General features: G+C 41.8%; 1 protein-coding gene across 5 annotated transcripts in view; it reads right to left on the bottom strand.

Annotated features, from left to right (window-relative positions):
* Positions 1-26776, bottom strand: part of ptprfa (protein tyrosine phosphatase receptor type Fa) — a 217008-nt gene that overhangs the window by 4557 nt on the left and 185675 nt on the right. For 3 of the 5 annotated variants that reach the window (XM_069151002.1, XM_069151004.1, XM_069151007.1), the window contains 12 exons: positions 24692-24724; positions 23962-24059; positions 20990-21113; positions 19540-19715; positions 16869-16988; positions 14819-14973; positions 13288-13573; positions 9952-10130; positions 6698-6824; positions 5595-5720; positions 3375-3529; positions 916-1051 (listed from right to left, as the gene is read on the bottom strand). In XM_069151002.1, coding sequence (XP_069007103.1) covers positions 916-1051; positions 3375-3529; positions 5595-5720; positions 6698-6824; positions 9952-10130; positions 13288-13573; positions 14819-14973; positions 16869-16988; positions 19540-19715; positions 20990-21113; positions 23962-24059; positions 24692-24724 — 1715 coding nt within the window. The remainder of the gene's footprint in view (positions 1-915; positions 1052-3374; positions 3530-5594; positions 5721-6697; positions 6825-9951; positions 10131-13287; positions 13574-14818; positions 14974-16868; positions 16989-19539; positions 19716-20989; positions 21114-23961; positions 24060-24691; positions 24725-26776) is intronic. The other 2 variants (XM_069151005.1, XM_069151006.1) reach the window with 1 other exon arrangement.

The raw sequence follows: 26776 nt of genomic DNA, 5'->3' as shown, positions 1-26776 counted from the left end.
TGTATGTGTGTGTGTGTGTGTGTGTGTGTGTGTGTGTGTGTGTGTGTGTGTGTGTGTGTGTGTGTGTGTGTGTGTGGAGGTGTGGAGGTGTGTGTGTGTAGGTGTGTGTGTGTGTGTGTGTGTGTGTGTGTGTGTGTGGAGGTGTGTGTGGAGGTGTGTAGGTGTGTGTAGGTGTGTGTGTGTGTAGGTGTGTGTGTGTATGTGTAGGTGTGTGTGTGTGTGTGTGTGTAGGTGTGTGTGTGTGTGTAGATGTGTAGGTGTGTGTGTGTGTGTGTAGATGTGTAGGTGTGTGTGTGTACGTGTGTGTGTGTAGGTGTGTGTGTGTGTAGGTGTGTGTGTATGTGTGTGTGTGTGTAGGTGTGTGTGTAGATGTGTAGGTGTGTGTGTACGTGTGTGTGTGTGTAGGTGCGTAGGTGTGTGTGTAGGTGTGTGTATGTGTGTGTAGGTGTGTAGGTGTGTGTGTGTAGATGTGTAAGTGTGTGTGTACGTGTGTGTGTGTGTAGGTGCGTAGGTGTGTGTGTAGGGGTGTGTGTAGGGGTGTGTGCCAGTGTGTTGGTAGGTGACCATTTAGCTAGATTGTTTATTGTGGTAGATTAAGCATTGCTGTAGTGTTGCTTTTCCCCTTTTGAAAAGCAGTTTTAAGTTTGTGCCTTATATGTTTGTTTGATTTATTGTTAATAAATCACTTTTGTTTATCCATTCGTTGCCCGTGATCTTTTTTCCCTAGTTTATTTACATTGTTACTCCCCGCCCCCCCTAGACATCAGTCGGGGAATGTAACACAGTGTTTGAAGTAATTAGAATCCTGTAATGTTATCAATGATAATATAACATTGTGACGGGCCAATATATTTCCTGTTTATAGTATCAGAGCTGACACAGACAGGACGGAGAGGAGATTTGACAAACAGATACCTCAGTCTGCACCATGGCTGGCCTCTGAGTTCGGAGAGTCTTGATGGTTTGGAAGAGGTCGACGACTCCCTCATACCTCATCCTCTCCAGGACGATGCTCAGGGTGATAAAAACACCTGTCCGCCCAACACCGGCACTGGTGGGCACACACATTATTACATTCTTATTACCATTCCCCCAGTTCATCGCAAACAAAAAATGACATCACGCTAGAAAACAGAAACCTGAAACCATTTCACCATTTATAGCTACTTCTGTTCTGTGAAGTCATGTCAGGATAAAATCAGAACTTCAGAAAATCTCCAAAGGGTTTTCACAAGTTAACCCAACTGATCTGGTAAAATGAACTGTTACAATCTGCTGACATTTGAACGAGAATGAAAATGAAGAAATGGATGTTCAAACCGAATATAAATGAAACACAAACCCGTGTAGATGGTCAGATAAACTAAAACAACAGTGTAGCATCAAGTTCTACCTTCAGGAAACATTGTGTGAAAGAGATGTTGATTCAACTGTGATCAGTTTTGGGGCTGCAATTTGTCGTGTTGATTTATTGGACTGGATCTTATAATAAGATGTTTGTTTTTCTTTTGCAACAAAGTAATTTGGGAAATATTCAAATACAAACATTTACTTGTACATTATATTTTGAATACCCGTTAAAACCAGACCAATTATCATAATTTTAGCAATGCAATTACAGAAAAAGTTAGAAAATACAATATTAAATAGAACATATTTAGCTGCAGTAACTAACTCAGCAGTTGTTTACCTCCACTAACCACTTAAGTAGTACTTTACATGCATATCTGTCAAAACTCAAATAGATGTTGCTGCAAAGAAGCTATAAATTCAAAAAATGTAGCTGGTTCACACACAACCTCAATCCTGACATCACAGAATACGGACATCCAGTAATGTCACCAATTTAGTATCTGTTATAAATGTCAAATATGGTCATAATCTCCACTTCTGCTCCTCAGTTATGGTGCTGAATAACGGGACAGAAAAGAAGAAGAATCATTTTATCCTCTTAGAAATTTGTGTGAAATGTTGTTGTAATTCATGTATGAATTATTGAGTTATGGCCACAAACATGACAACCAAATCCTAATCAGTTCATCTTTGAGTCCAAGTAAATGTCGGTGCCAAATTTGAAGAAATTCCCTCAAGGCGTTCCTTACATATCACATTCACGAGAACGGAGTGGGCGGATCGGACGGACGTGAGATCATGTTGACCTTGACTTCTGACCTCCTCACTTCATGCTTTAGTCTAACTGAATATTTATGCCAAGTTTGAAGAAGTTCCCTCAAGGTGTTCATTGAGATATTACGTTCAGAATAATTGGAAAGACTTGAGTTGAGGTCAGAGTCACCTTTGACCACCAACATGGTCAGGTCGTCCTTCGTACCAAGAGAAGCTTTTTGCCAAGTTTGAAGAAGTCCTCTCAAGGTGTTCCTGCGATATTGAGTCCAGGAGAACGGGATTGACTAACATTTTCATGTCTGTAGAGGGGGGCCTCCAATTTACTTCTGGCTATGGCTATTACCAGCATGGATATAGATGCGGTACAGAGGTTTTTTTTCTGTCAGACAGGTACAGTGGGCATAAAGCTGTAAAACATTCAAACAGCTTCAAGCTTTGTACACCTGGATTTTTTTTAGGCCATTCTTCCTGATGAGCTTTTCCAGAGTGGATGGAAGCATCTGTGAGCTGCAGTCTTCAGGTTTCTCCAACAGATGCTCTTTGGGGTTCAAGTTTGGGCTTTCAAGGACAAAGGCTTGTCGTGAAGACCCTCCAGCATCGTCTTGACGCACGCTTCACATCACTGTCATGGTGAAAGGTGAATTAATGCCAGTTCTCAGGCCACCACACTCTGGACCAGCTCCGAGGACCTCTGTCTCTGATCATTCATGACTCTCCACCGTGGCTCACTGTACAGGCGGTAGTCACCAGCTAATGAGCAGTGCTCGGTGATCCAACCACTTCTTCTGGTCAAAAAGTTATACTTTGTGTATGTTTGAGGACTGGAGTGCAGCTGTAGAGTGATAAACCCAAAGCTCCCGGTTTAATCCTGTAAAAATTATGACTCTGAATTTCTACTGATCTGATTTGTTAGTAGTCGAGCTGTCTCTGCCCTGGAGTAGCGTTACCATGGTGATCTGCTTTGGTTAAAATCCAGCTCTGTGACCATCAAAAAACTTGAGTCCAAAGAAAATTGGATTACCAACAAATCTGAGGATGTGAAACGTTTGTACAGTGAAAGGGACCCGGACTGTGAGCTACTCCCCCTTCCATGAAAATCTCTAACTAGTCACAACCAGAGGTTCCTTTAACCAGTAAACACAGTAAACAAGCAACACACACACACACACACACACACACACACACACACACACACACACACACACACACACACACACACACACACACACACACACACACGCAGTTACCTGCAGTGCACAGTGATTGGTCCGTCCTGTCCAAACTGCTCTTTAGTTTTATGGACTTGGCCGATGAAGTCGATGAATCCCTCCCCTGTTTTCGGCACTCCTTGCTCCGGCCAGTCGGTGAACTGAAACTGCCTGATGGTCCGTGACTGACCGTCCTTATGAAGAAGCGGGAAAATGGAAACAGATATGATGAGAGATTCGCTCCCCGACAGCCTTCCTGTACTGTTACTACTGTTACTTTTCTCCTGCATGTTGTCCATCACATTAGCTGAGTTTCTTCTTAAGAGAAATCAGTGTCTCAAATCAAAATGTTCTGAGTACTGAAGTTAGATCCTTCAAATGGTCTCAGCATTTCACAGAGCATAAAACGTGTTTGACTCTAAGCTTATATTCTTTTTACCGTAAGTGCTGTAGTTAAAAAAATGTGTTATATAGCTCCACCCAGATTCTCTCCAGCGAAAAGTATATAAAGTATGAAGTTTTTTCCTCCAGTTGTAATGTTCCAGTTCTTCTTAGCTCCATCCATCCAACACCAGCACATATGGGCTTAAGGTCGAGGGGACTTTTCAACCGGATTTTATTTTTTCAATTAATTTCTAACAGAAACAAAACTTCCCTTTTCCTTTCTCCTCTTTGTTGTTTTTCTGCAGGTTGCGTAGGCTAAATGAGACTAAGGACTGTTTTTTCCACTGGTGTCCCATGTTGCAGAGCAAAGCCCCAAAACACGTCACAGCTGCATGAAGAATGGTAGCAGAGCAGGAAAGAAAACTGTACATCAACCAGTGCAGTATCGCCCGTGCCTTCATCACTCACACTGGAAATGTGTGGAGTGTGGAAATAAGGAACAACCTTTCCCAGATGATCAGCTGTCAGTCAGATTTTACAGCTCCGTGGTGACTTCAGTTGAAGTTTTTGCCTGTTTGTAAGCAGGATTACAGAACCTCACTTCCATTACCTCTGCCAAGCTTATATTTTTGGTGAGGTCTGTTTTTTTCTTGGTTTGAATGTTCATCAGCAGAGTTAAAGAGAAACTACCCACTTGGTAGAAGATTGGAGGAAGAGCACGATCAATTCTGGCAAACACCCAAAACACAGGGCGGTTTGTGAGCTGCAGGATATTTGGCCTACTGAATGCCATACATCTTAATGTCCAGCAGATGCCAGAACAGTTCATCAAATCTGGAACTATGATAACTCCGTGGCCCGGTCCCAACAGTGTTTGACTGTTTTAAGTTCATGAGAGCTAAGAAGGCAGAAATGCAGACTTGCGCAAAGGCTGTTTAAAGGGCTCAAAATGTCTCCAGAGAGCCTTCACAGACTCGATGATGTGACAGTGGGAGACTTACCAGGTTCGACCTCAAAGTCTGTGAGTCTGTGAGGGTGGATATATTGGGATTGGGCCCATGTCATAGTCCAGGGACCCGGCAAATCCCCTGGGACACACATGGACCTGCTCAAACTTAATACAGTAATACAGTTGCTACGGAGCACTTGGGTACAGTGGAGGGACTTCAGTCAGCTGATTAAATATTACTGGCTGTCCCTCAACAAGCCTCACTGCGATCTATCGACTCGTGATTAGCACGTCTATATAACTCTTCGTTTTATTTGACTTTTTAATGACCTATTTCTCCACTAGTGTTAAGAATGTTGCTCTTGTTCTTGTGACGTCGTTTGATTGTTGTTTTTGCTGTGATTTTAACTGTTCAGAGCATCATATGCTGCTTTATTGATGTGAAGCACTTTGTGATTTTATACCTGTGAAATTAAATAAACTTTACTTACTTACTTAAATTCTAGTTTGCATTTACTGACATTCTTGAATTTGATTTGTTATTATAATTATTAGTGTGAATGTTTTACATCGTTTAACATCAATATTTTAGGTTCAACTTTTTCCTAATCAGTGCACAAAACCCTCAGTTTCACATGAGAAGAAATTCAGGATGATAAATCAGAAAATATAAAATCTGTATTTAAATATGTACAATGTTATTTATATGTCCAGTAGGTCTAAGATTGCAGTGAGTTATGATATAGCTTCTCTCATATACTCGCTCGTGTCTCCACAAGTGAAGATTGAGAAGGAAGAAACAATCAATTTCACATGGTGTCGGCCATGACCTCTGACCTTTTGTTCTTTGACAGCATCAAACTCTGTGTGGGGAGCACACAGTACAAAATCCTCCCTCTCCCAGTTTCCCACTGGAGAGAACCTACCCGGGCGTCTGTGACTTTGAACTCTCTCAGGATGTACTGCGGCATGTTGTACTCAGCCATGGGGTCCACAACGAAGTACTGATAGCGTGCAGAGCGCTCAGCAGGCCAGTACTGATGGCACTTCTCCTAAACAACGGAGAGAGGCGATGCATCACAACGTGGGCTACTTAGGCAACTGATTCATGTCGTGAAATCACCGTTAAGGGACAGGTAGCAGAGTTTGTTTATTGAGGGGAGTTTTTCCTTCTTCCAGCTATCTTTCAAGGAGGAAGTTCTTTTTGTCAAATTACAGGGCTGGCGGGACCCTTTGTGTTAAGAGATCAAAAACATTCATATGGCAGAATCTCTACCACAATTTGTGGATAAGTTAATATGAAATTAATGTAAGTTATAAAAGCAATTCAATTCTTAAAAGAAGAAACCTCCAACAGAAGGAAGGAAAAATTCCCTTTTATCAGGAAGAAACCTCTGACAGAGGGAAAGAAAAACTCCCTTTGAAGAGAAAGAAACCTCCAACAGAAAGAAGGAAAAACTCCCTTTGAAGAGGAAGAAACCTCCAGCAGAAAGAAGGAAAAACTGTCTTTTAACAGGAAAAAAACCTCCAACAGAAGGAAGGAAAAACTCTCTTTTAACAGGAAAAAAAAAACCTCCGACAGAAAGAAGGAAAAACAATGAAATATGAAATAGTATAATTTAAAGTTAACCAAACCAAACTATAACCTAAAACGAGTTTTGAAAACTACTAGTATGTAGGATACTTACAATATGTCTCACTTTCTTCAGGATTATTTTGTTTCACCTGGAGAAACTGTTGTCTTACTTTCATTGTTAAATGCAATTCCATAAACATTTGATACTTAATGTCCAATATAGACAATGTATAATTTGTAGTAATTAACATATTGTGCCTTTTTTTCCTCAGGAAATCAGCATAATCTTTATTCTGACATTTAAATAGCTCTGCTTGCTATCAAAAGAGTAGAAAATGCAAAAACAAGATTTCCTACTTTTGATATGATTCAAGGCATAAACTGTATTCAGACTGATGTAATAGTGGTTAATACTCAATGACATGAAATCAATAAAAATGATGTTGATGTTACCCGTCCCATCTCTCGGAGTTTGGTGAGCATGACTACAATGGTGGAGTTGTGCTCCCATAACATCCTCCAGAAGTCCTCTGTGGTCTCAGCTAACGGTCCCTGGGTGGCCATGTATGCTTTCTGCTGCCTGCAGATGGAACAGAGACACGTTTGTGTTTACTCCTCAGAGCTGCAGTCCAGGTGAACAGAGGACTGTCTCACTCTACAAAGGACCGTCTCACTCCACAGAAGAATGTCTCACTCTGCAGAGGACTGTCTCACTCTACAAAGGACCGTCTCACTCCACAGAGGACCGTCTCTTTCCACAGTCATCAGTGATGTCCTACAACTGTTGAATGATCCGTTCAGGTGTTTTACACACCGACTTAAAGTGAATCTGCTGAGTCAGCTGCTGGCTAACGAGTGCGCTGATATTTAAATGGTTTTACTTGAACACAGACCGTTTTTAACAGCACTGTTAGAAGGACAGATGCCTCCCCAGCTGCTCCGCCTGGCTGATTCATCAGAGTAGTTACAGGACTCAGCCACTAGGGGGCAGCGTTGTAGCATGCAGCAAAGGGCTTTGGGTCACCTCAGAAGTCTTGTGTGCTTCTGTTCTCTACATCAGGGCTGTGTCGTGTTTGTGTGCCAGTGACGGTTGGAGGCTTTATTGTTTTTGGCTGCATGTTTGCTGCTCTCAGCTTTACAAGCACTGGAACTATTATCTAAAAACTTCACAATGCATCAATCAATATATAAACAACACGAGCTGCAGTATTTAGCAGGACCTGCAGCTCCTCTGTCACTGCTGAAGGACTGAGGCACGTTAACAAGCAGCAGGTGAGCCTGACTTTGTTTCATGTCAGATATTAAAACTGCAGTCTAATGAGCACACAGACGAGTTCTACCCAAATGCTTCTCCATCAGTCTGCTGTGTGTTTGAAGAAAAGGCTGGTTTTATTCTCCCAACAGTATATCAGTCTATTCTTTATATTGTGGGCCACGTAAGGCTGATATCACATATGGCCCTGGAGAATGAGAAAAATTAATGTTGTATTATCAAATGACAGCTTTCTAGTAGAGAGTAGACAAATCTTTTATACTTAGAATCAAAATGCTCAATAGGTGGATATAGATGACGTGATAATGGATTTCCAACCTGCTGAAATAGTACTTTGTCTACTTCTACTTTATATCTGCTGTATTTACTGCAGTAGTGGTTTTACAGTTCATGTGCACTCATGTGCAAATGTTTATTAACAATATTTCAGGCATCAATTTTCAGCTTGGTCACCTTCAAATTATGGTTCTGATTATTTACTAATTATAATAGAAATCTATAAACATTGATATAAACAAGGGTCAAACCAAAAAAGAGAAAAGCTGTAAAAGATGACAGATTAATGATACATATTTGTATTAATATTGGTCACATATTGGGGTGAGAGGTGGAACTGACTGCATCTGATTGGAAATCTGAAGATACTAAGTCCCGCCTGCAGATAGTAGAAAGTAACTGCACCACAGGCCTGTCAATCAAACAGACACGCCCCCAAAAACAGGTCTTCTTGAATCTTCTTTTCTAATGAATGAGGGATTATTTTCAGATGGACCTCCAGAAAACTAATAAGAAGGAGTGACTTTAGCTAACAACACCGAGATAACTGATGGACACATTTTATTCACTTTGGATTTGATGAGAGAAGTTGAATGGGAGTCTATGGAGCCGGAGGCTTTTTGGAGCCGACCTCTAGTGGCACTCGCTGGTATTGCAGTTGATGGATCTTCTGCATCTGCCTCATTTTTCAGAGCTGGAAGCTACGAACACTTTTATGTCAAGTTTCCAGTCTATCCGCCTCACCTTAATCTGTCCTATTCCATGCTGTGCAATTTATAGCCTGAACACAGAGAGTGCTGCAGCTCCTTGTAGCTCACTCCACTTTTAATTACTGGTACAGGAATTAGAAAGGAATTACATGCTAACCCTGCCTCCCACCATATCCTCCCTCAGGAGGGGGAGCCCAGGGGACTTCATTAGGTCCTGGCAGCCAAAACCCAGATAAACCCACCTTGGAAATAAAAGAGGAAATCCTGATTCATTTGCCTCTGCTTTACTCACTGCACTCACTTACTGCACTGGGAAGTATTCTCAATTAGTCTTTAGATTTACATAAAGGGTCTGAGAAACCAGTTTAAGCTGTTTATCTGACAGATGACAACATCAGTGCTGATGTCAAGTATGTACAGTTGCATTAGCAAATAAAACAGATGACCTTTATTTAGCTATCACACTGACACAAACAGACAAACAAACATAAGACATAAAAAAAAAAAAAAAAGATCACTAACATTGTAGGACAATTACACCTTCCAGGTTTAATACAATTTACTATATATTTGTCTGTGAGATAAAACACATTGTGTGCATGATCTTAATACACACACACACATGCACGGAAGTGCCTTAAACTGCAATCCCAGCGAGTGCCACTAGAGGTCGGCTCCAAAAAGCCTCCGGCTCCATAGACTCCCATTCAACTTCTCTCATCAAATCCAAAGTGAATAAAATGTGTCCATCAGTTATCTCGGTGTTGTTAGCTAAAGTCACTCCTTCTTATTAGTTTTCTGGAGGTCCATCTGAAAATAATCCCTCATTCATTAGAAAAGAAGATTCAAGAAGACCTGTTTTTGGGGGCGTGTCTGTTTGATTGACAGGCAGCTCGTCCAAATTTGGTCACCTCTGGCTCCAAACAAGCAAGATGGCGATAGCCAAAATATGAACTCTGGGCTTCATGATAGCCGTTCACAAACCAACGGATGACATCAATGTTGGTTGCTGCTTGATAAATACTAAATTGTTCTGCGATGTAGTTTTCATTCATTAAATTGTAATAATAATAAAGTAAGTAATAAGTGTACAAAGGTAAAAACTGACTGCTGTCTCATGAAGCCCATGAGTGACAGTGTGTCGAGGACACAGACACTAGAGGAGTGCAGGCGTGATCACTTCATCCCTCTGGTGTGTCACCGACATCCAACCAACTATACATTTAAAACTAAATGGGAAAACGGGGCAGAATTAACAGGCCTGTCAATACAACCAATTTGTTTTGCCAACTGACATAACTAAAGGATGGAAGGCAATGAAAGGCTGTTACTCCATGTCAACTTGTAAAAAGGAGAAAAGGTCCAACCTCCAGTATTTGTAATATCCTTAGACAGATTTTTCAGACTACCCTCTGCTTCCTCTGTTCCTATGATCTCTGTGCACTCACCTGTATCCGTCGATGAAGCTGGCGTTGATGTAGTCGGACCCCTCCACCCCTCGGACCGGCTGCAGGCAGACGCGGCTGGACTCAAAAGGCAGAATATTCACCAAGCGGTTCTTGAACTTGTTGCACGGCAGGTTGGCACTGATGAATCTTGAGGTATGTGCTTTAGAGTTGGCCAGTTTCTGCAGTCAGAGGGAAGGACGGGGGTGTCAGCGATGCTCCTCACATCCCCGGTCCTCATCTTAGAGGTGACTTCACTACACCCTCCAGCGCTACGGTGCGTCTATGATCTTTTAGAGTGCTCATACAACTAGTGCTGGTGGAGGGAGGTGTTTGAACAAGGTTGTTAAAAGGCTGAAGGAGCAAACTACCAATTATCATTGGTGCACTTTAACATCATCATTTTTGATCAATGAATTCAAATAAATGCCTGATGTTGCAGTGTAAATGGTAAATGGTCACACCCATGTGATCGAACCACCAACTTTTGGATTAGTGGGCAACCCGAGCTGAAGAAGACAGATCCACATGAGGAGAATAAAACTCTTGAATACAAAAAAAATGGTTGACAGTCCGTTCAAATGTTGCAGCACGGGGACACGTAACATGCATCAGTCGTGGATTGGTTGAACACCACTGCTGATTGACAGTTAAAAACAGAGCCAATGTCTCATGATGTCTTTCCTACAGTGGGATAACAAACGTTAAGTAGACACAGTGGTCCACAACACTGGACAAAGCCTATTCAATCTGAATGTGGACAGTCTACAAAACTACAAGCTGTCATGCAGACAAGTGATTTAAACAACAGATTATTTGTTTATTTCTAACTGATTTCTTCATCACCAAAACGTAGGTAATTAAGACAAATTATGGATGTTTCACTCACGAAGGGATGTCACTGCTCAGCATGCTGTAGTGTAGTGAATGCATTTCATACACGTTGTTTCATCCTCCTCCATAAACTAAAATAATCCCAACGGTTTAACAAATTTTGAACATTACGCTTGCGTTTTAAACGTCGTCCTCCTCTCTTTTATGGCAGCCAGCTCGACGTACGACAGTCCACACTTGCATCATTATGCATCTCGAGTGACTACTTTGACCGGATGTCGCTTCTCCTCTAAATGCAAATGAACGCGTATATAAAATATGCAAGTAACACATGAACACAGCCCGGCATTTAACCAAAGGAGACATCTTTGCTCACTGCTCCTCATTTTAATGATCCTTCTATCAGAACTTTATGATGTATTTCATGTTTGTAAATAAGGTTGTAGTTCACAGCCTGAACCACCAGGACCCAATCCGTTCACATTATACATTTATGGTGAGTGGTGGAATGCAGTTGTTTGTTGCAGTGGATAAATTACCTGTGGGACCCCCCCCCCCCCCCCCAACAGAGAGTGATGCTTAAAGGAGTGATGTCGCTCACTGCAGTGAGCAGTCAGAGATGGAGGAATGCTGCAGCTCATCCCGTGTAAAGCCACACCTCACTGAGCAGGACCTTATCTGTCTGCTGCCGGTTTGGTGGTGGACCCCCCCCCCCCCCCCACCATGGCCCGTCGTCACAAGCTCAGTAGATAAGCTGCTGCCCCTCCTCCGAGAGGGAATTCAGCTCTCTTACGCAGGCTGAAAGTGAAAATCCTTCCTCTCTCGTTGCTTTCTTGCTCAACAACATAACAAACACGGATTCTTCTCGCTCCACTCAAAGCAGACGGCTTCCATCATCTGAGTCTGTTCAAAGGAAATGTTCCCGCCACCGTTGCTCGTGTGGGAATTGTTCAAATGTGTGGAGTTTCTCTTTAAAATTCGGTAACCTTTTGACCAAACTATGTAAAGTGCCCCGAGATGATTTGTGTTGTGATTTGGCACTACATAGATAAAATTTAACTGAATTAAAAATGGAATGTTAGAATTATATATCTGGAGTTAAAGGCTTCTTGTCTGCAGTAGATGCAATTAAATCTGTACTTGCAGACAATTGATGAACGGTTTTAATGTAATTAATTTCTGTAATGAAGCATCACGGATGTAATTAGTACTACAGTTGAGCGTTGTGATGTCTGCGAGGCTCCTGAGAGTCAGGTTCGCAAAAATGATTAAGGAAGTACAAGATGCACATCTAAAAGATAAAGAAACCGTCCTTGTCTCACTGTCTGTGTGGTAGCATCGTTCAGTGTAAACACACAACAGAAAGGCACAAAAAACACACTCTGTGTTCTGTCAATGCAACTGAATGTGTAATTGACATTTCTTGACTCATTTAGGTATTTGTTTCCTCCACATCATAAAAGCATAGATTAAACTTCACAGATCTGATCATTTTCACTGTGGAGGAGGTTCCTGTGTTCGATGGGTGTGCATGGATCGCCTGATACGGATCACATTCTGTTTGCATGGAGGGTATTGTGACTGTTCACAGTCTCCAGCTTCACACAGATCTGCTAATACATCCTGGGTTTGAATGCTAATAGAAAACTGTGCTTTTAGTAAATTCATGTGTAATTTAAAAGACAAAATAAAAAGACAGAAGCCCCGACACCCGTAAATTACAACACATTAATTTACCAACTATAGACTCTGTCCAGTAGACATAAATGTAGGCCCGGACTGTCTCCTTTCCTAACAGAGGATCAAATCCAGTAGCCAGTATCTGATTTAAACCATATTCACATTTGTATGCTACTGAGCTCTCCAGTTGGTATATGTAACATACATTTTAAATGGCTTGCTATGAGAATGGATCAAAAAGTTTAGAGACTGAAAGATAAAACCCTGATACGTAGCAGGTCAAGATTTGATCTCTTGATCGTCATCAGTTCCTGACTTACACACGTTTTTGTGAGCAATGTTGTGGGTGCATCCACGATGTTTTACGCACCTGAAACTTTATCAGAGTTTGTGACAAATATTTTGGTGACCGAAAGAAGCAGCAGGGAGCCAAATCTGGTGTGTGGGAGTGGAGGGAAGTGATGACTGTGTTGTTGTGAGAAACTTGTGTGTTTTCATTGTGCTGTGAGCGGGCGTGTGGAGAACCGCGATGCGATTGGTTCAGGTAATTTGAACTTAACGTTTGTCCTCAGACGCCTTAGAAGGTCCCAACAGAGCTCTGTGGTTTCACTCCGACCCTCCAGGGATGAATTCACAGCCCGTCAAAGAAAACCCACCTGCCCTTTTTCAGTCTTGGACGGAGACGTTCTTTACATGTCAGCGGGAATTTGTAATGACAGAAACAGTCTGGGAGCCTCTGGGTTAGACTATTATAAAACTCTCCCCGGTGGTCCACCCTAAAGGACAGTGAGAGGGTACACGTGGTCACATTACAGCTGACCTCACCTTGAACTCCAGCTCCATGGCCGTGCCGGTCTCTCCAGCAGGGGTCTGGCTGAGCTTCTGAATGTGGGCGTACAGGTTGCGGGCCGGGACTTCCGTGTTGCCGCATGTTGCAGCTTCCAGCAGCGCCTCATGGATGAAGATGTACTGATCCTCCGTCTGCACCATGTAGTTCCTCTCAGATCGCATACATGTCACATGACCGTATATGTCCACTGACTTCTCGTGTTTGATCCTCTCCAGCATGGCTGCGATCACGATGAAGCAGCCCGTCCGGCCCACACCGGCGCTGACGGATCACAAACACACAACACCACACAGCAGTTTCTTGTCATGACAACATACCAACTCATCCTGTTAGGTAGCGCTGTGAAGGCACCTGCTGCTGTCAGACTGTAGAAATCTAATTTCACTGTCTGCACTTAATACTTCCACAAACACTGCTTGAGAGTTTGTGAATCCTTTGGATTCTTCTATATTTCTACATAAATATCACCTAAAACATCACAGGATTTCAACACAAGTCCTAAACATAGATAAAGAGAGCCCACTTAAACAAATTAGATGAACATGTTATACTTGGTCATCTATTTATTCAGGAAAGGGTCCAATATTACATATCTGTGGTTGAAAAGAAGGATGTAAACCTCTGGGATTAGCAATGAATTTGAAGGTGACATTAAAGTCAGGTGCTTTCTATGGGATAATAATGAGTGTGTGGGTGTGAACCCTGATATATTTAAAGAGCTGTCAAAGTCTGATGTTCCCAGCACATGCTTGTGGCAGTTTGTCATTGCACGAACATACAAAATGTATTTGAGGGTTGTTGGTGCTCACCAGCCTGAAACAGGTAACAAAACCATCTCTGCGGTGTCCACAGTCAGCTCGATTATGTACAGTTGGAACAAATTCAAGACCATTGTTACCCTCCCCGGCAGAGGTTAACCAACAAAGATCCCTCCAGGAACGTAACAGTCCTCCAGTTGAACCCAGGGTAGCTTCGAAGCAGCTAATTGGCTAATTTTAATGTTCTTGAGTCCACTATTACGAGAACACCGAACAACAAAAGATGTGCATGACACGATTACAAGGTCGCTGTCCTCTAAAAAGATCATTGCTGCCCATCTGTAGTTTGTCTAAAATCATGCGGACGAGCCAGAAGACTGTCTGAAAATTATTTTGTGGACGGATGAGAAAAACAATTTAAGTTTCTGGTTTAAAAGAAAAAGTGTTATGTTTGGAGAACAAAAGCCTATAGTATTCAAGCCTCACAATAATATGTTTTTAAATGGATGCTAATGGATTCTAGGTGCCTGTGATTCTGTGTGAAGAGCCTGAAAATGTTCAAATTGGTCTACTTCCACTCTCCTGACCAGCCGCTGTGTAAAAGACGGCTAATTGTTGCTCTGCCTGTTTGAGAGAGATACAACGAGTGTTGGATGTCATTGGGAGGAATTTTCAGACGACATCAGATCATCTCACAAACCCTTTCTTTCAGACACACTGAGGGGTTCTCATGCATTAGACGGTTTACCTGCAGTGAACCACCATGGGTCCAGCATCTGGGGGGTTACAGGTTGTGACTCTGCGTAGAAAGGCCAGGATCGGGGTGGGATACTCAGGCACTCCATGGTCAGGCCAGACCATAAACTGGAACTGTCGAACCTCTCTCTTCTCAGGTGAGCCATTCTGTTAGAGCGCAGGTACAGAAATCCGTGAAAATGACTGTAAGCACACTGTAAACTCCATGACACGATTATGTAGCCATCAATCATCTGACCGGTCCATTTAAAGACTTAACATTTGTACACTTCCAATGCAAAGGTCAGAAATCCAGCAACATTTGCAGCATGTGGAACAACTTTATTGTTAGACCAACGCGTTTTGGCTTGTGGCCTTCATCAGGGTCAACAAGAGACGCCATGCACCAAACACTCAGACAGGGGGGGGGGGGGGGGGGGGGTTTAAGACACATTTAAAAAAAATCCAAAAGGTAAACAAAATGATGGACAACCAATCCACTGTAGAAACTTACACACATAACAGCCAATAGGGCACCTGAGGTGGGTTGGATTCATTGAGGGACATGGTTGACACCATAACTGGGCCATAGACTGGAGAGGTCTACCGGTGGGGTGTCACTCAAGTTGGTATGGGCGGGCCCATCACACACTTCTATATACACTTTAAAACAGAAGTAAAATACTCCATTTAAGGACAAAGTTATCCTAAACAAGTTAAAAAAAAAAGTCCATCGTATGTGTTTTCTGTACACTGTATATGTTTTGAAGTATTTATATAACACTGGACCATTGGCTGTTACATGTGTGTGTTTGTATTCATCAATTATTTTACTTTTTGGATTTTGTTACTTTGTTTTAATCACACGTGTTTCACGTGATGAAGGCCACGAGCCGAAACATGTCAGTCCAACATGAAAGTTGTTCCACATGCTGCTGTTGTCGCTGGAGTTCCGACCTTTGGAGACCTTTTCTTTCTCCGAGCACCTTGTGGCTGCAGGTGAAACTTCTACTTCCTTTACATTACGAATGCATTCAGAGCAGCACTCAAAACCATAAGAAGCTTCCCAAATGTTCTTGATGTATGAGGACAATTTGAATCTATGAAAATAATGTAATAGAGTGACATACACTATTATTCATGACATTTTCAGTAACTTCTATTAATAATATTAAACAAAACACAGTTTTCACATTTTCTCCATTCAAGCACCATAACACAACATTCAATTTTAGACGTGAAATATGTGAACGTGTCCCATGCTGGTATGATATCGGAAACCAGATGAGTGTACGAGAGATCAAAATATCATGACAGCAAAGAGGAAGAATGTTTTGTGTTCTCTCAGGCTGTTGAACCTGATGCTTCCAACCTCTCACTGTGAATCCGCTGTGTCGTCACGTATATGTGACCAGAGGTGCACTTTAAGAGCGCAGATCTACACCAAGGCCAATAGTTCACTCTTTTTTAACATGTTACAATCGTACTGGACCTGTTTCCTCTCCATGAACTGTCCCTAAGTGCTCCACTGCAGTGTACTGGCCATCAGGTAAATCCCTGTGGGCCTCATCAGTGGGCCGGTGGACCATCAAAAAACTCTCTAGTTTTGACAGTTTGTCTGTCTCTTTCCCACCAGCCCCCTCAGGGTGCCTGTCATGTTGGGTGAGCATGGGAGCATGATACAGGCGCTCCAATCTAGAGAAGTCCAGGGCTGAACTTCTAACCCTGTAAACCCTGACATGACTGCTGCTGTATTTAGTTATAGATACGGGGTCATGATGTTTCTCCAATGGTCTATGTTTTATTATTATTGTGGCTCCAAAATGAAGGCGGTTCTTCCTCGGCCTATGCTACATCCCGACACCAAGTGTTATGAAAATCGGGTCTGCAGTTTCTCTGTAATATTGCTGACAAACAAACTGCATGAAAAACATAGCCTCCTTTTCCAGCTGTTTCAGAACCGCCAAATTCTTCTTAACCTGCGAGTTATGAGCTGCTTTGCTGCCAAACAATCACACTTCACACACACAATACAACACATACGACACACATGAAGGCGTCACCTTGTAGAGGGCGAATGTTCGAACGCTGTACGTAGCCAACTCGGCATTGTCCAACATGGTCACCTGAATCATCCCATATGTTTCGGTGCCTCGACTCGGCCAGTACTGATCACACTTTACCTGCACACAGACACACAATAACAATATCACAAGTGGTATTTATTCATTCAAAGTGTTGACGACATGGGGACAGAAGGGGGAAAAAAGAGAGAGAACATTTTCTGGCACGCTACCCTTCCTCCGGTTGGTCCTCCATACATCCATCTGACACGGAGCTCCTCTGGAGAAGATACTGACCACTTCGGATCACATCCACAGATTGTGTTGGATATTTAGGAACCGCAGCAGAGTATTCCTTGTGTTTTCCTTGAGTCCAAACTTGAACAGTTGACTCTTAAAAAGTTGACTTTGATTTTACAAACAAGGAAACAACACCAAACAGTTTTCCAAATTCAAGAACAAAATAAGTTGTTGCCCTTTAAAACAACTAGATGTGTTGGCTAATCAGCAGGACATCTTTTGCCAGTGTCCCAAATTTGTTACAAATCCCTGCCTGTGAGAAAACATCCTGGTGAGTGTTTGGTGAAGTTCAGACACATAAACAGCTTGGCTAAGTTTAGGGAGAGATCAGGGTTAAGGTCAAACTCCACTCTACTTAGTTAAGGCTAATCAGCTTGTTGCTCCTCACTGAGTTAAACACTCTACAAAATCACAACTGTTTGCTGTCCTGGCTCCTAAATGGTAGAATGAGCTCCCCACCGACATCAGGACAGCAGAAACTCTGAACATCTTCCACCACAGACTAAAAACACACCTCTTCCTCCTTTACCTTGAACAGTAGAACTTTAGTAGCTTAAAATGGAACTTACTGATAGAACTTTGTAGTTTGGCTTTCTGGAAGAAAATTGTATTTTCTTGATTCCTGTTGTTCTGGTTTTGTACCCTCATGGTTAAAATGAACTTATTGTAAGTCTTTGGATAAAAGAGTCAGATAAATTAAATGTAATGTAAACATTTGGATCAATTACCACGTTGTTAATGTAATAGGACCTTTGAGTCACAGTCACACATTCAGGTGATTCTTTGTACCTTAATCACAAAAAGCAAGCCTGTTATCACTGTAACATTGTGTTTGCATTTTCACTTCAAACATTGTTAAAAAAGTATCAGTTATAGCTGAAATTTTTCACAAAGCAGCCACCATTTCATCAATTAGGTCTTAGAACTTCTCCTTTGCTACCACTGATAACTAAAAACAATATATGATATATAAGTGACTTGATCTAACTTGACATTAAGAGGAAATATATTCCATAAATTACATTTTGTATTGTACATGTGAAGAAACAGCATGTTTATGTTATGTTAAAGACGTTTATGTATTGCATTACACTGTGGAGTCTCTTAATACCCCCCCTGCACCTCTAGAGGCAGTAGAGAGTCATTGTGATGTCCATTCAACCCCATCGATTGTATATAAAAGTGGACATAGCTCCGGGTCTGAGAAGGGAAGCCAATGCAGAAGTGACGTTAAGTGCAATACCATCAACAGCCACTGTTGGATAAAAAAAACTCTGACTGCATAGACTCCCATTCAACTTCAAAAGAGAGACTTTTTTGTAGATCTAGGTGTGATGCACATGTCAACCGCATTTTGTACATGTAGGTCGGAGCAGCCATAAGGTCACTTCTGGCTCCAAAAAACTAAAATAATGGCTGAAATGTGGAACTCGAGGTTTCCAAACAACAGTTTCCAAACCAGTGGGTGACATCATGGTTGATTGTGGCTTCTTCAGCCCTCCGTCCAACATGAGAGGAAGAGGAAGTAGCATATTCCAGCCTCTTCTTATAATGAAGAGGACAGTAAACGCAACCATAACTGGAAGTTTTGACAAAATAGAAGTGAGGCAAGATGTTGCTTTCCAGAACGAGAGTCAGCTGCTGGCAAGTAAAGAAATAACATGAGATGCTAAACTCTGAATGTTTCTTTGAGGTTATTAAGCAAACAGCTTTTCCTGCTAACAGAGGCTATGTTGCAAACGCTAATAAATGCAGCGGCTCATCGTCCGTGGTGTACTGGACAACGAGGAAAATGGGACAAATCAGTGTGCTGCCGCTTTAATGGACCAGCTTACTGTCCAAAAAAAAAAAATCCAGGTTTTTACTGACCGTGTACTGTAAGTCTCTGTACCAGTCCTCTCTGTGTGTTTGTCATTTAGGGTGCTTTAATGTAGCTTACAACCAGGCATGCTGGTCTTGTTTGGACAACTCAAAAGGGATGTGTGGTGCAGGTGGCTCAGTTTGGATGCGAGCAGTAGATCTCACAACACAAACCGCAGCCATATCTTGGCTCAAGTTGGACTTTGAATGGGAACATTATCTGGGCTGTGACTGATGTGTGACATTTTATAAGTCCACAAGAATACAAGCACAGAGAAGAGAGCATATTGAGAGAAGCTTTGGACTAAACCCTAGCACTTAGCCAATGGACACTTCAGACGAGAACCAACCCTTGCTACAACATGATGCCCTGTTCTTCCTGGAACATATGTGACACCAGGCGCTACCCATTGGGATCCACTTCTTCGTCACCTTTGCGGCATCGGCCCTAACCCTTTTGTGACCGGTGCATTGTGTCCTGCTGCTTTGTGCCAGGAACAATCAGGCTCACCCGTGACTTCTCCTCGAGGCGGGTCATCATGACGATGGTGCAGGTCCTCTGCTCCCACACCATCCTCCAGAAGTCACTCAGTGTTTCCGGCAGCGGCCCTTGTGTGGCGATGTAAGCATTCTGTTTCCTGTAGCCATCAATGTAGTTGGCATTTATGTAGTCGCTACCTGAAACTCCTGCAGCAAAGCACAAGTTAGACAAAGTTAGTGAGTAACAGACGAGGACCGGACTGATAGCTTTTGATGTCGCTTTAAGCGTGTTTGTGTCCCTTTCTGTTGCAAACACTGCGTTTTGCAGTTACATTAGCTGTTAGATCATATTTCTTATCTCTACAACACTAGATGTCTGTGGACAGTGGCCAATTTCAGATCTATTCAAACACCTGTGTTGCAAAATCTCTTTCTAACTTCATACTTAATGTGCTATTTCAGGTCCACTAGCTTAGCAGTCAGCAATGGCTGCTCTCTATCTGCCTGTTTCTCCTTCTTTCTCCTGCTCAGTTTGTCAGAAGTTTACTCTATCCTTAGCATCCTTTAGTGAGATTTGTATTAAATGTAATCGTTTCACTGGAGGCAAGGCTTACTGATTTTTAATTGTGGCACCACATCATGAAAAACAACCCATTAGCTGCAGTAGCTAATCAGGTCCCAGTAGTCAGAGCCAACCCAAGATAGTCCTCGTTAGCCAGCCGGGAAGCCGGGCCAGTTGGGTGATGGTACTGAGGAAGCATAGCCCTAAACAGACGTTCACCACCATCCCGCTTATGTTTCACATTGATTTTCCCCTCTCAGTGATCGTCATAAACCATTTTAAGAAACATGAAGTTCGCCACTTTAATGACCGTAGTGAAATATGTTCCCAGGGCCAGAGCAGGCGCCATTAAAGTCGAAAAATATAAATAATAAGATTGACTTCATAGTTTTCTTGGCATCCCTGGCTAATCTGACCAGTGATGGTATGTTCAGCCGCATGTCATCATTGAGTCGCGGCGCTTTGTCATAATTGGAAAACTTGGAAAATTGGAAAAGCGTCCATCCCTCATGTACCTCCAGCTCCTGAGCTACATGTTTCTGATCCACAGTTACTGGTCCCACCAACCTGCCCAGCGTTTACTGTGTTGGTTCTCTATGCTGTTCTTTTCTCTCTCCACTCTCCCCTCACCTCAAACAGCTACTCCGCTCAGAGTCTGCTTCTCACTTTTTCTCTCTATATGCTTGTAAGGTCTCAGCCTTACGATGTGAAGTGGCCTGAGATGACTGATCCTGTGATCTGGAACTATATAGTGGGAGCCAATCAGAAAATAGAGAAACCTTTTTTTTTTTTTTTTTACAGTTGGGCCTACAGTTAGTAGTCTGTCTTACATGAAGGCCTAGTTCTCGCTGTAATGAAGGGAGGTCAGCGAAGGCCCCGTCCACTAATTGAGATATGCTCAAAGATATGTGTTTCTCACCGTCCACAGGTGTGAGGATGACCCTGGAATGGTCGTAGGCAATAACATTTGCATAGCGGTTCTTTGGCTTGTTGACCTCCAGGTTGGACTGCTCCCAGGTGAACTGCTGTCCTGGATCAATGGACTGACACATAACGGAGGGGAAGAGAGGGAGGTTCAGAGGTGCATACTGCATACTGCATACTGTGGTTTAATGAAGCCAGACCAAGACATTTGCACACACAAAAATGCATCATCCCTCTCCCAGCTTCTAGCTCAATAATATTAAAAAAGCCCTGGACGATCTTTGGCGCTGTAAAGTTTTGGGACAATGAGCATTATATGTAAAATGAATAGATCGATTTTTCTTCCCATTGGTAAAGCACAGGCAATAAAGTATTTATAGCTCAATTGAGTTTGGGTTACTGAATTAAAACACAGGCTACAGACCTGGTTGGAAAGCAGCTGTATGCTAAGTATAGCAATCCAAAGTAGGAGAGTATGTTTCAATGTAAATGTGGGCGCATGCACAGGAAACAAAGCCTGACAGTTATTATACCATTTCAAGCTATATTGTTTGATATGCCAATCTGTCCACCTACAATAACTGTAAAAAACAGACAATATGGTGATCGTTTTTCCTTCACTTGTAAACATTCACTGATGGGTTTTTTAGCCACAGCCATGCTATGACTCTTGGTATGGTAATGAGTCGGTCCACCATTTAAAATAACTCCATTGTAAAATGGATTGCCTTTGAATTATCTACAATCTGGTCAAAGTTGTATTTTGTCCAATAGTTTGGTTTATCATTCAATAAATGCAAAAAAAAAAAGCCTATAAAGCCTCTTACACATCAGCAACACAGACGGTGGCTTTCATTCTACAGTACTAATAGAGACGAGGGCAAACCAATTGTTTGATTCACGCATTTAAAAAAGTAGAACGATATCTGACGCATCCAGTCTAAGACGTGGTCGGGTAGAGACGGCTGTTTGGAGAGAGGGAGCTTGGACTTTTAGAACCTTATACTTGGGTCACAGTTTGTAAAAAGCATTTTACGGTATTCCTGTCTTTTTCAAACTCACTCATTCACACATCAGTGCCAGCTAGCTACTACACAAGGGACTTGTCCTAACCTTTTGGGTAAATGGGATGCAATGGATACCTCAAGCAAACTTGAACATGCGTAAGTGATGCTTCATATCTACACGATGGTATCTGGAGGACAGCTGCCTATCAAAAAGTATGCAAGATTGTTGGTGATTGACCAGCTTCACAGAGCTGCTGGTGTGCTGTCATATATTGTGTAAACTGTATGCTGTATGTGTGTGTGGATGTGGATGACAGATGGCACAATTGACAATAAAATTGACTTTTGACCTTTTATCCAATCCAGATTCAAAACATTGCATTTGCTTCATTCATATGTAAACATACTTTGAGCAACAAATCAGGTGTGAAGCGAGCTGTCTTCCCACCAAAACATATTTATCGAAACTAAATATTGTCTTGTTGAGCAAACATAACAAACTGGTCTCCATAAAGTATTTCACCATTCTGGAAAAGAAAAAAAAAGTTGATTTACTTGGGTTTCATAATTCATATGCCTCCCCTCCTTCTCCTGTGCATAAACAGTGCACCCATCTGTCCTGGTTTATCCACTTGGAAATGCACCACTTTAAATGCAAATAACCTTCCTTTGTAGGACATCAACAAGCAATAATCTCTCACTTGCTTTTACAGTAGGTAGAAGCTGTGGGATATTATTCTTAGAAAGGAGGCAGAGAATACATGCATACTTAGCAGCATCCTTTTTCTTTTCCACCAATGCTGAACTTTAACTCTGCAATAGTAATCCAGCGCTCTACGTGAGTGTGATCATCTGAGGGGGAAAAGCAGAAGCTGAAATGGAGCCTGCTGAAGTAGAGGCTAGTTTTTCAATGGGCTTAAGGCCAGTTTCTCAGCCATCTGCAAGAAACAAACCCCAGACAATGACAAGCACTGTTTTTAGCCTCCTTCTCCCTGAACTCTCAGAGTTTCCCGAGAGACACAACTCAACTCGCTATCAAAGTGTCCTCCTGAAAATAACAAGGAGGTTATCCTCAGTGGCCCAGCGCCTCGACTCTGACTGGGTTCATACCATCAGGAAGCCCCATTCCCAGTCTGCTAGCAACAAGCCTGGGAAACCCCACTCACACATGACATTTCCCAGCATGCCTTCTTCCCTCGTAATGCTTTGAGAATATAGCAATCAAAATAAATCGGTCTAAGAGAGGGGTTGAAATCATTGTTGTTTTAATAAAACATGCATTTTTGGAATATTATAATAGAGACAAAGATATACAAAATAGGCTGTGACTCAGTGGAAGTCATTGTGAAGTGCACGAGGTGGGAAGGTGCTGTGTATATATAATTTTAACGATCCCTGATAATTAATCAGGGAGATTATGGATTAATTATGATACCTGGTCTTACCTAGAAAACATTTAAATATTGTGTAAACAGCTGATAGGTCTTACACAAATGCCCGCATCTTATCATCAACACTGGTATAATGTGACATAACTCCTGTTATCTTAAGTCCCTTAAGTCTCTTGACCCACCGACTGTACTCATTTTTTTATATATATATATATATATATATAAAACTGTCCAGCCAGAAAGGTCAATCATTTTGCCTATTGATCAATTTGCTTTTTACAGGACACAAAAAAAACGTTCTCAACTTTTGAATTATGTAGATAACTATAAAACAAAAAACATGATTACGTGAGCTATAAAAAAGTGGATCTGACATAAGCCAACTTTAATGTTGTATTTCAGACCAGACTTGATCAATTTTAAGATTTTTAAACACCTCCTTTCCTTTTACTTCTGTTTGGTTTTGTTTTCAGAAAACTAGCTCAACATTGTCACACTAAAGACTTTGAAAGTGGAAAAAAGTGTATATTGATTTTTCTTGGAAGCCGTGTGAGAGCAGGAAGGTTTACCTCATACTCCTGAGAGAAGTGCAGACTGTCGTTGGCTCTCAGCCTCCCTATGTGGTCTGCCAGGTCACCCATAGCAACGGGAGGATGCTCCCTCATCCCTGCAGAGACAGGTGGAGTGGTAAGTACATCACACACACACACACACACACACACACACACACACACACACACACACACACACACACACACACACACACACACACACACACACACACACACACACGGACTGGACAATGTAACCAGAGTGCAGATGCATGTTGAAGGCTTAATTGGTCATCGTGATATGGGCTGACGGTGCTGCATGGTGAGCAGAGGGATGACGTGTGGCCGTTCAGCTCTCCAACAGCATGCTATAACCAAACTGGTGATGAGCATTAACGAGCATGCTAACTGGTTAAAGAAATTCCACAAAGCAATACGGTGTGTGAATGGGGTGGGGGTGGTGGTGGTGGGGGGGAGGGGGGTTACACAGGTGGTTGGGGTGTGAGAATACAGTATCTTACACTGTATACCTATACTATATTTTACAGATGTCTCACCACTGTATTACATTTCAGCTTTTTAGTTTTCATGATAGCCATTCGGTTCGTGTGGCTGACAGACAGAACATGAGAAAAAGAGGTGATGCATTAAACAGGTCGGCTCCATTTCAAATGGCTGCTATGCAAAACAAAAAAAGGTGATGAGGCAGGAATGAGAGAAAATATTAGTTAGTGTGTTGAAAACTAACTTGGAGGGTTCGGGCAACTGAGGACACTGGAACCTGTGGAGGAAAGACGAGGTGAAACCAAGAGCACAGAGGTCAGTTAGGACAAGAGAACACAGGGAGTCTGCACTGTCCTACATCTGCAAAATATCAGAAATGGTGCTGAAATCCAGCAGATTTATTCATGATCCAAAGTACAGTAGTTGAAGCCTGCCAGCTCTGGTGATCTTCTGACTTTAGCAAATGTTCATTTGTCCAGTTTATGATCATGTTCATCCTCAGCTGCACTGCTAATTGCATGTCAGCAAATGTTAAAATGCTGAATGAAGATGGTGAACATGATGAAAGTGCATCTTAAGCATCCGCATGTTAACACTGTCGTAGTGACATCACAGCTTCAAGGAGATGCTGTAATCAAAGGATAATACAACCCCACGTTTTAGGTCCTTAACTACAGATATTACAGATATCTCATATTTTTGCCGAGCAGTTTTGAATGCAGGCTGTGTGCTTTGGGATACATTTAAAAATATATATTTCAGGAATACATTGGTAACCATTCATTTCTGTATAGTATGACCCCTTAGTGTATTATAAACATATTGCACAGCAATGTAATTTACATATTAACTCAACTCTTTTCTGTATCATCAAGATAAGTTAAAAAAATAAATGTTGATGTGTTCACTGTGGTGAACTGAATAACTCCAGCAAGCAAGAATGGAAAAAAAGGTTTATAAATAAGAAATGACTTGGAGTAAGTTGGACAGCAGTCAGTCTGCTACCGAAGCCATACCTGTGATATAGTACTGAGTATTCCTCTCAGTACTATATGTCTCTGGTTGCTGCAGTCCACCTGCTCTAGCTGTTATTCCATGCCATTATTTAACCAAATAAAGTATGTAGCAAAACATTTAGAACATTTTAAGCAATATAAAGTTAACAGAACAAATATTAAAAGCATAATTTATTTACGATGAATAGATTAAAAACTCTAAAGATGATGTTGCTTCACTAATCATGAAAACGTTCGTTGCTGGTGAAGATATGTTGCCATGGTCACCAGCCATGGTGTGCTGTGATGGAATATAATTGGAGCTTAGCTATGTACATGTAATGAGCATGGCCTTTGATTAAAAGCGACAGATTCACATTCACTTTTAGCAATCTGTGTCGTGACTGTAAATAGTATACATTTAGGTATATATTTCACCTCCCCACGTTGTTGATTCACAGCCTCTTCTATGTAGGCTATCTGAAGAGGTCTTTATTAAAAAGAAATATCATTTCTACCAATCCTTTGCACCTCATTAACTTGGTTGCTATATTGTTAAAAGTTACCAAGGATAGAGGGCATGCTGGGAAATGGGAGGGGAGGAACCCAAGAAAACTATATGAAGCGACAGTTATGTTAGTCTGCAGCAGATAATCTACTGAGAGCAAGAGACACTGATTCATTTTCTGTTACACAAAAGTTACAGACATAGAAGCAGCCATAAATTAAGACAGGATCTGCTGTTGTTACAATTTGATTTTCAAGAACAGAAATGAAAAAACAAAAACTCATCTATGCACAGTGCATACAGGATGAGCGAGCTACATGAAAATCTCGTTTGAAATACATTCAATACATACACATTATTTTTAAACAAGTTAAACTGTTGATGTTCAGCAGGTTTAAAGAATGTGAACTGAACTGAAATATAGATTACCCAATTAGTGAGCGACCTACAGACTGACTCAGCACCTCTCAATGTTTCAGGTGAAATAAGGTTTTCTGCAGTGATAAAACCAATATCAATTGTAATCACAGTCGTATTCGCATTTCGCCATGTTTACAGATGCTGGGATGAGAGTTAACTACTTCATGTGACTGTTAGTTCTGCCGTCATGACAACAGCGGCAGCAAACAGCTGCTGACCACTCTGCATCATGGAAAATGTATGTCCTTCAAAATTAGAAATCCTGTAGTCATCAAAATAAAAATAAAAAACTTTTTTTCCATCCCATATGTCCCCAAGACCCACTTTGGGGCACGACCCAGCAGTTGAGAAACCACTGACGTAAGCAACATCTGCCTAGTTACTTTCTCCTGCTATCTGCCACCCG

This window comes from Embiotoca jacksoni, unplaced genomic scaffold (genome assembly GCF_022577435.1).
Source record: "Embiotoca jacksoni isolate LCO1_2020_lvr unplaced genomic scaffold, fEmbJac1.0.p SCAF_16, whole genome shotgun sequence".
Lineage (NCBI taxonomy): Eukaryota > Metazoa > Chordata > Actinopteri > Embiotocidae > Embiotoca > Embiotoca jacksoni.
The sequence above is the reverse complement of the archived record's forward strand: the minus strand, read 5'-3'. Positions and strand labels throughout refer to the sequence as shown.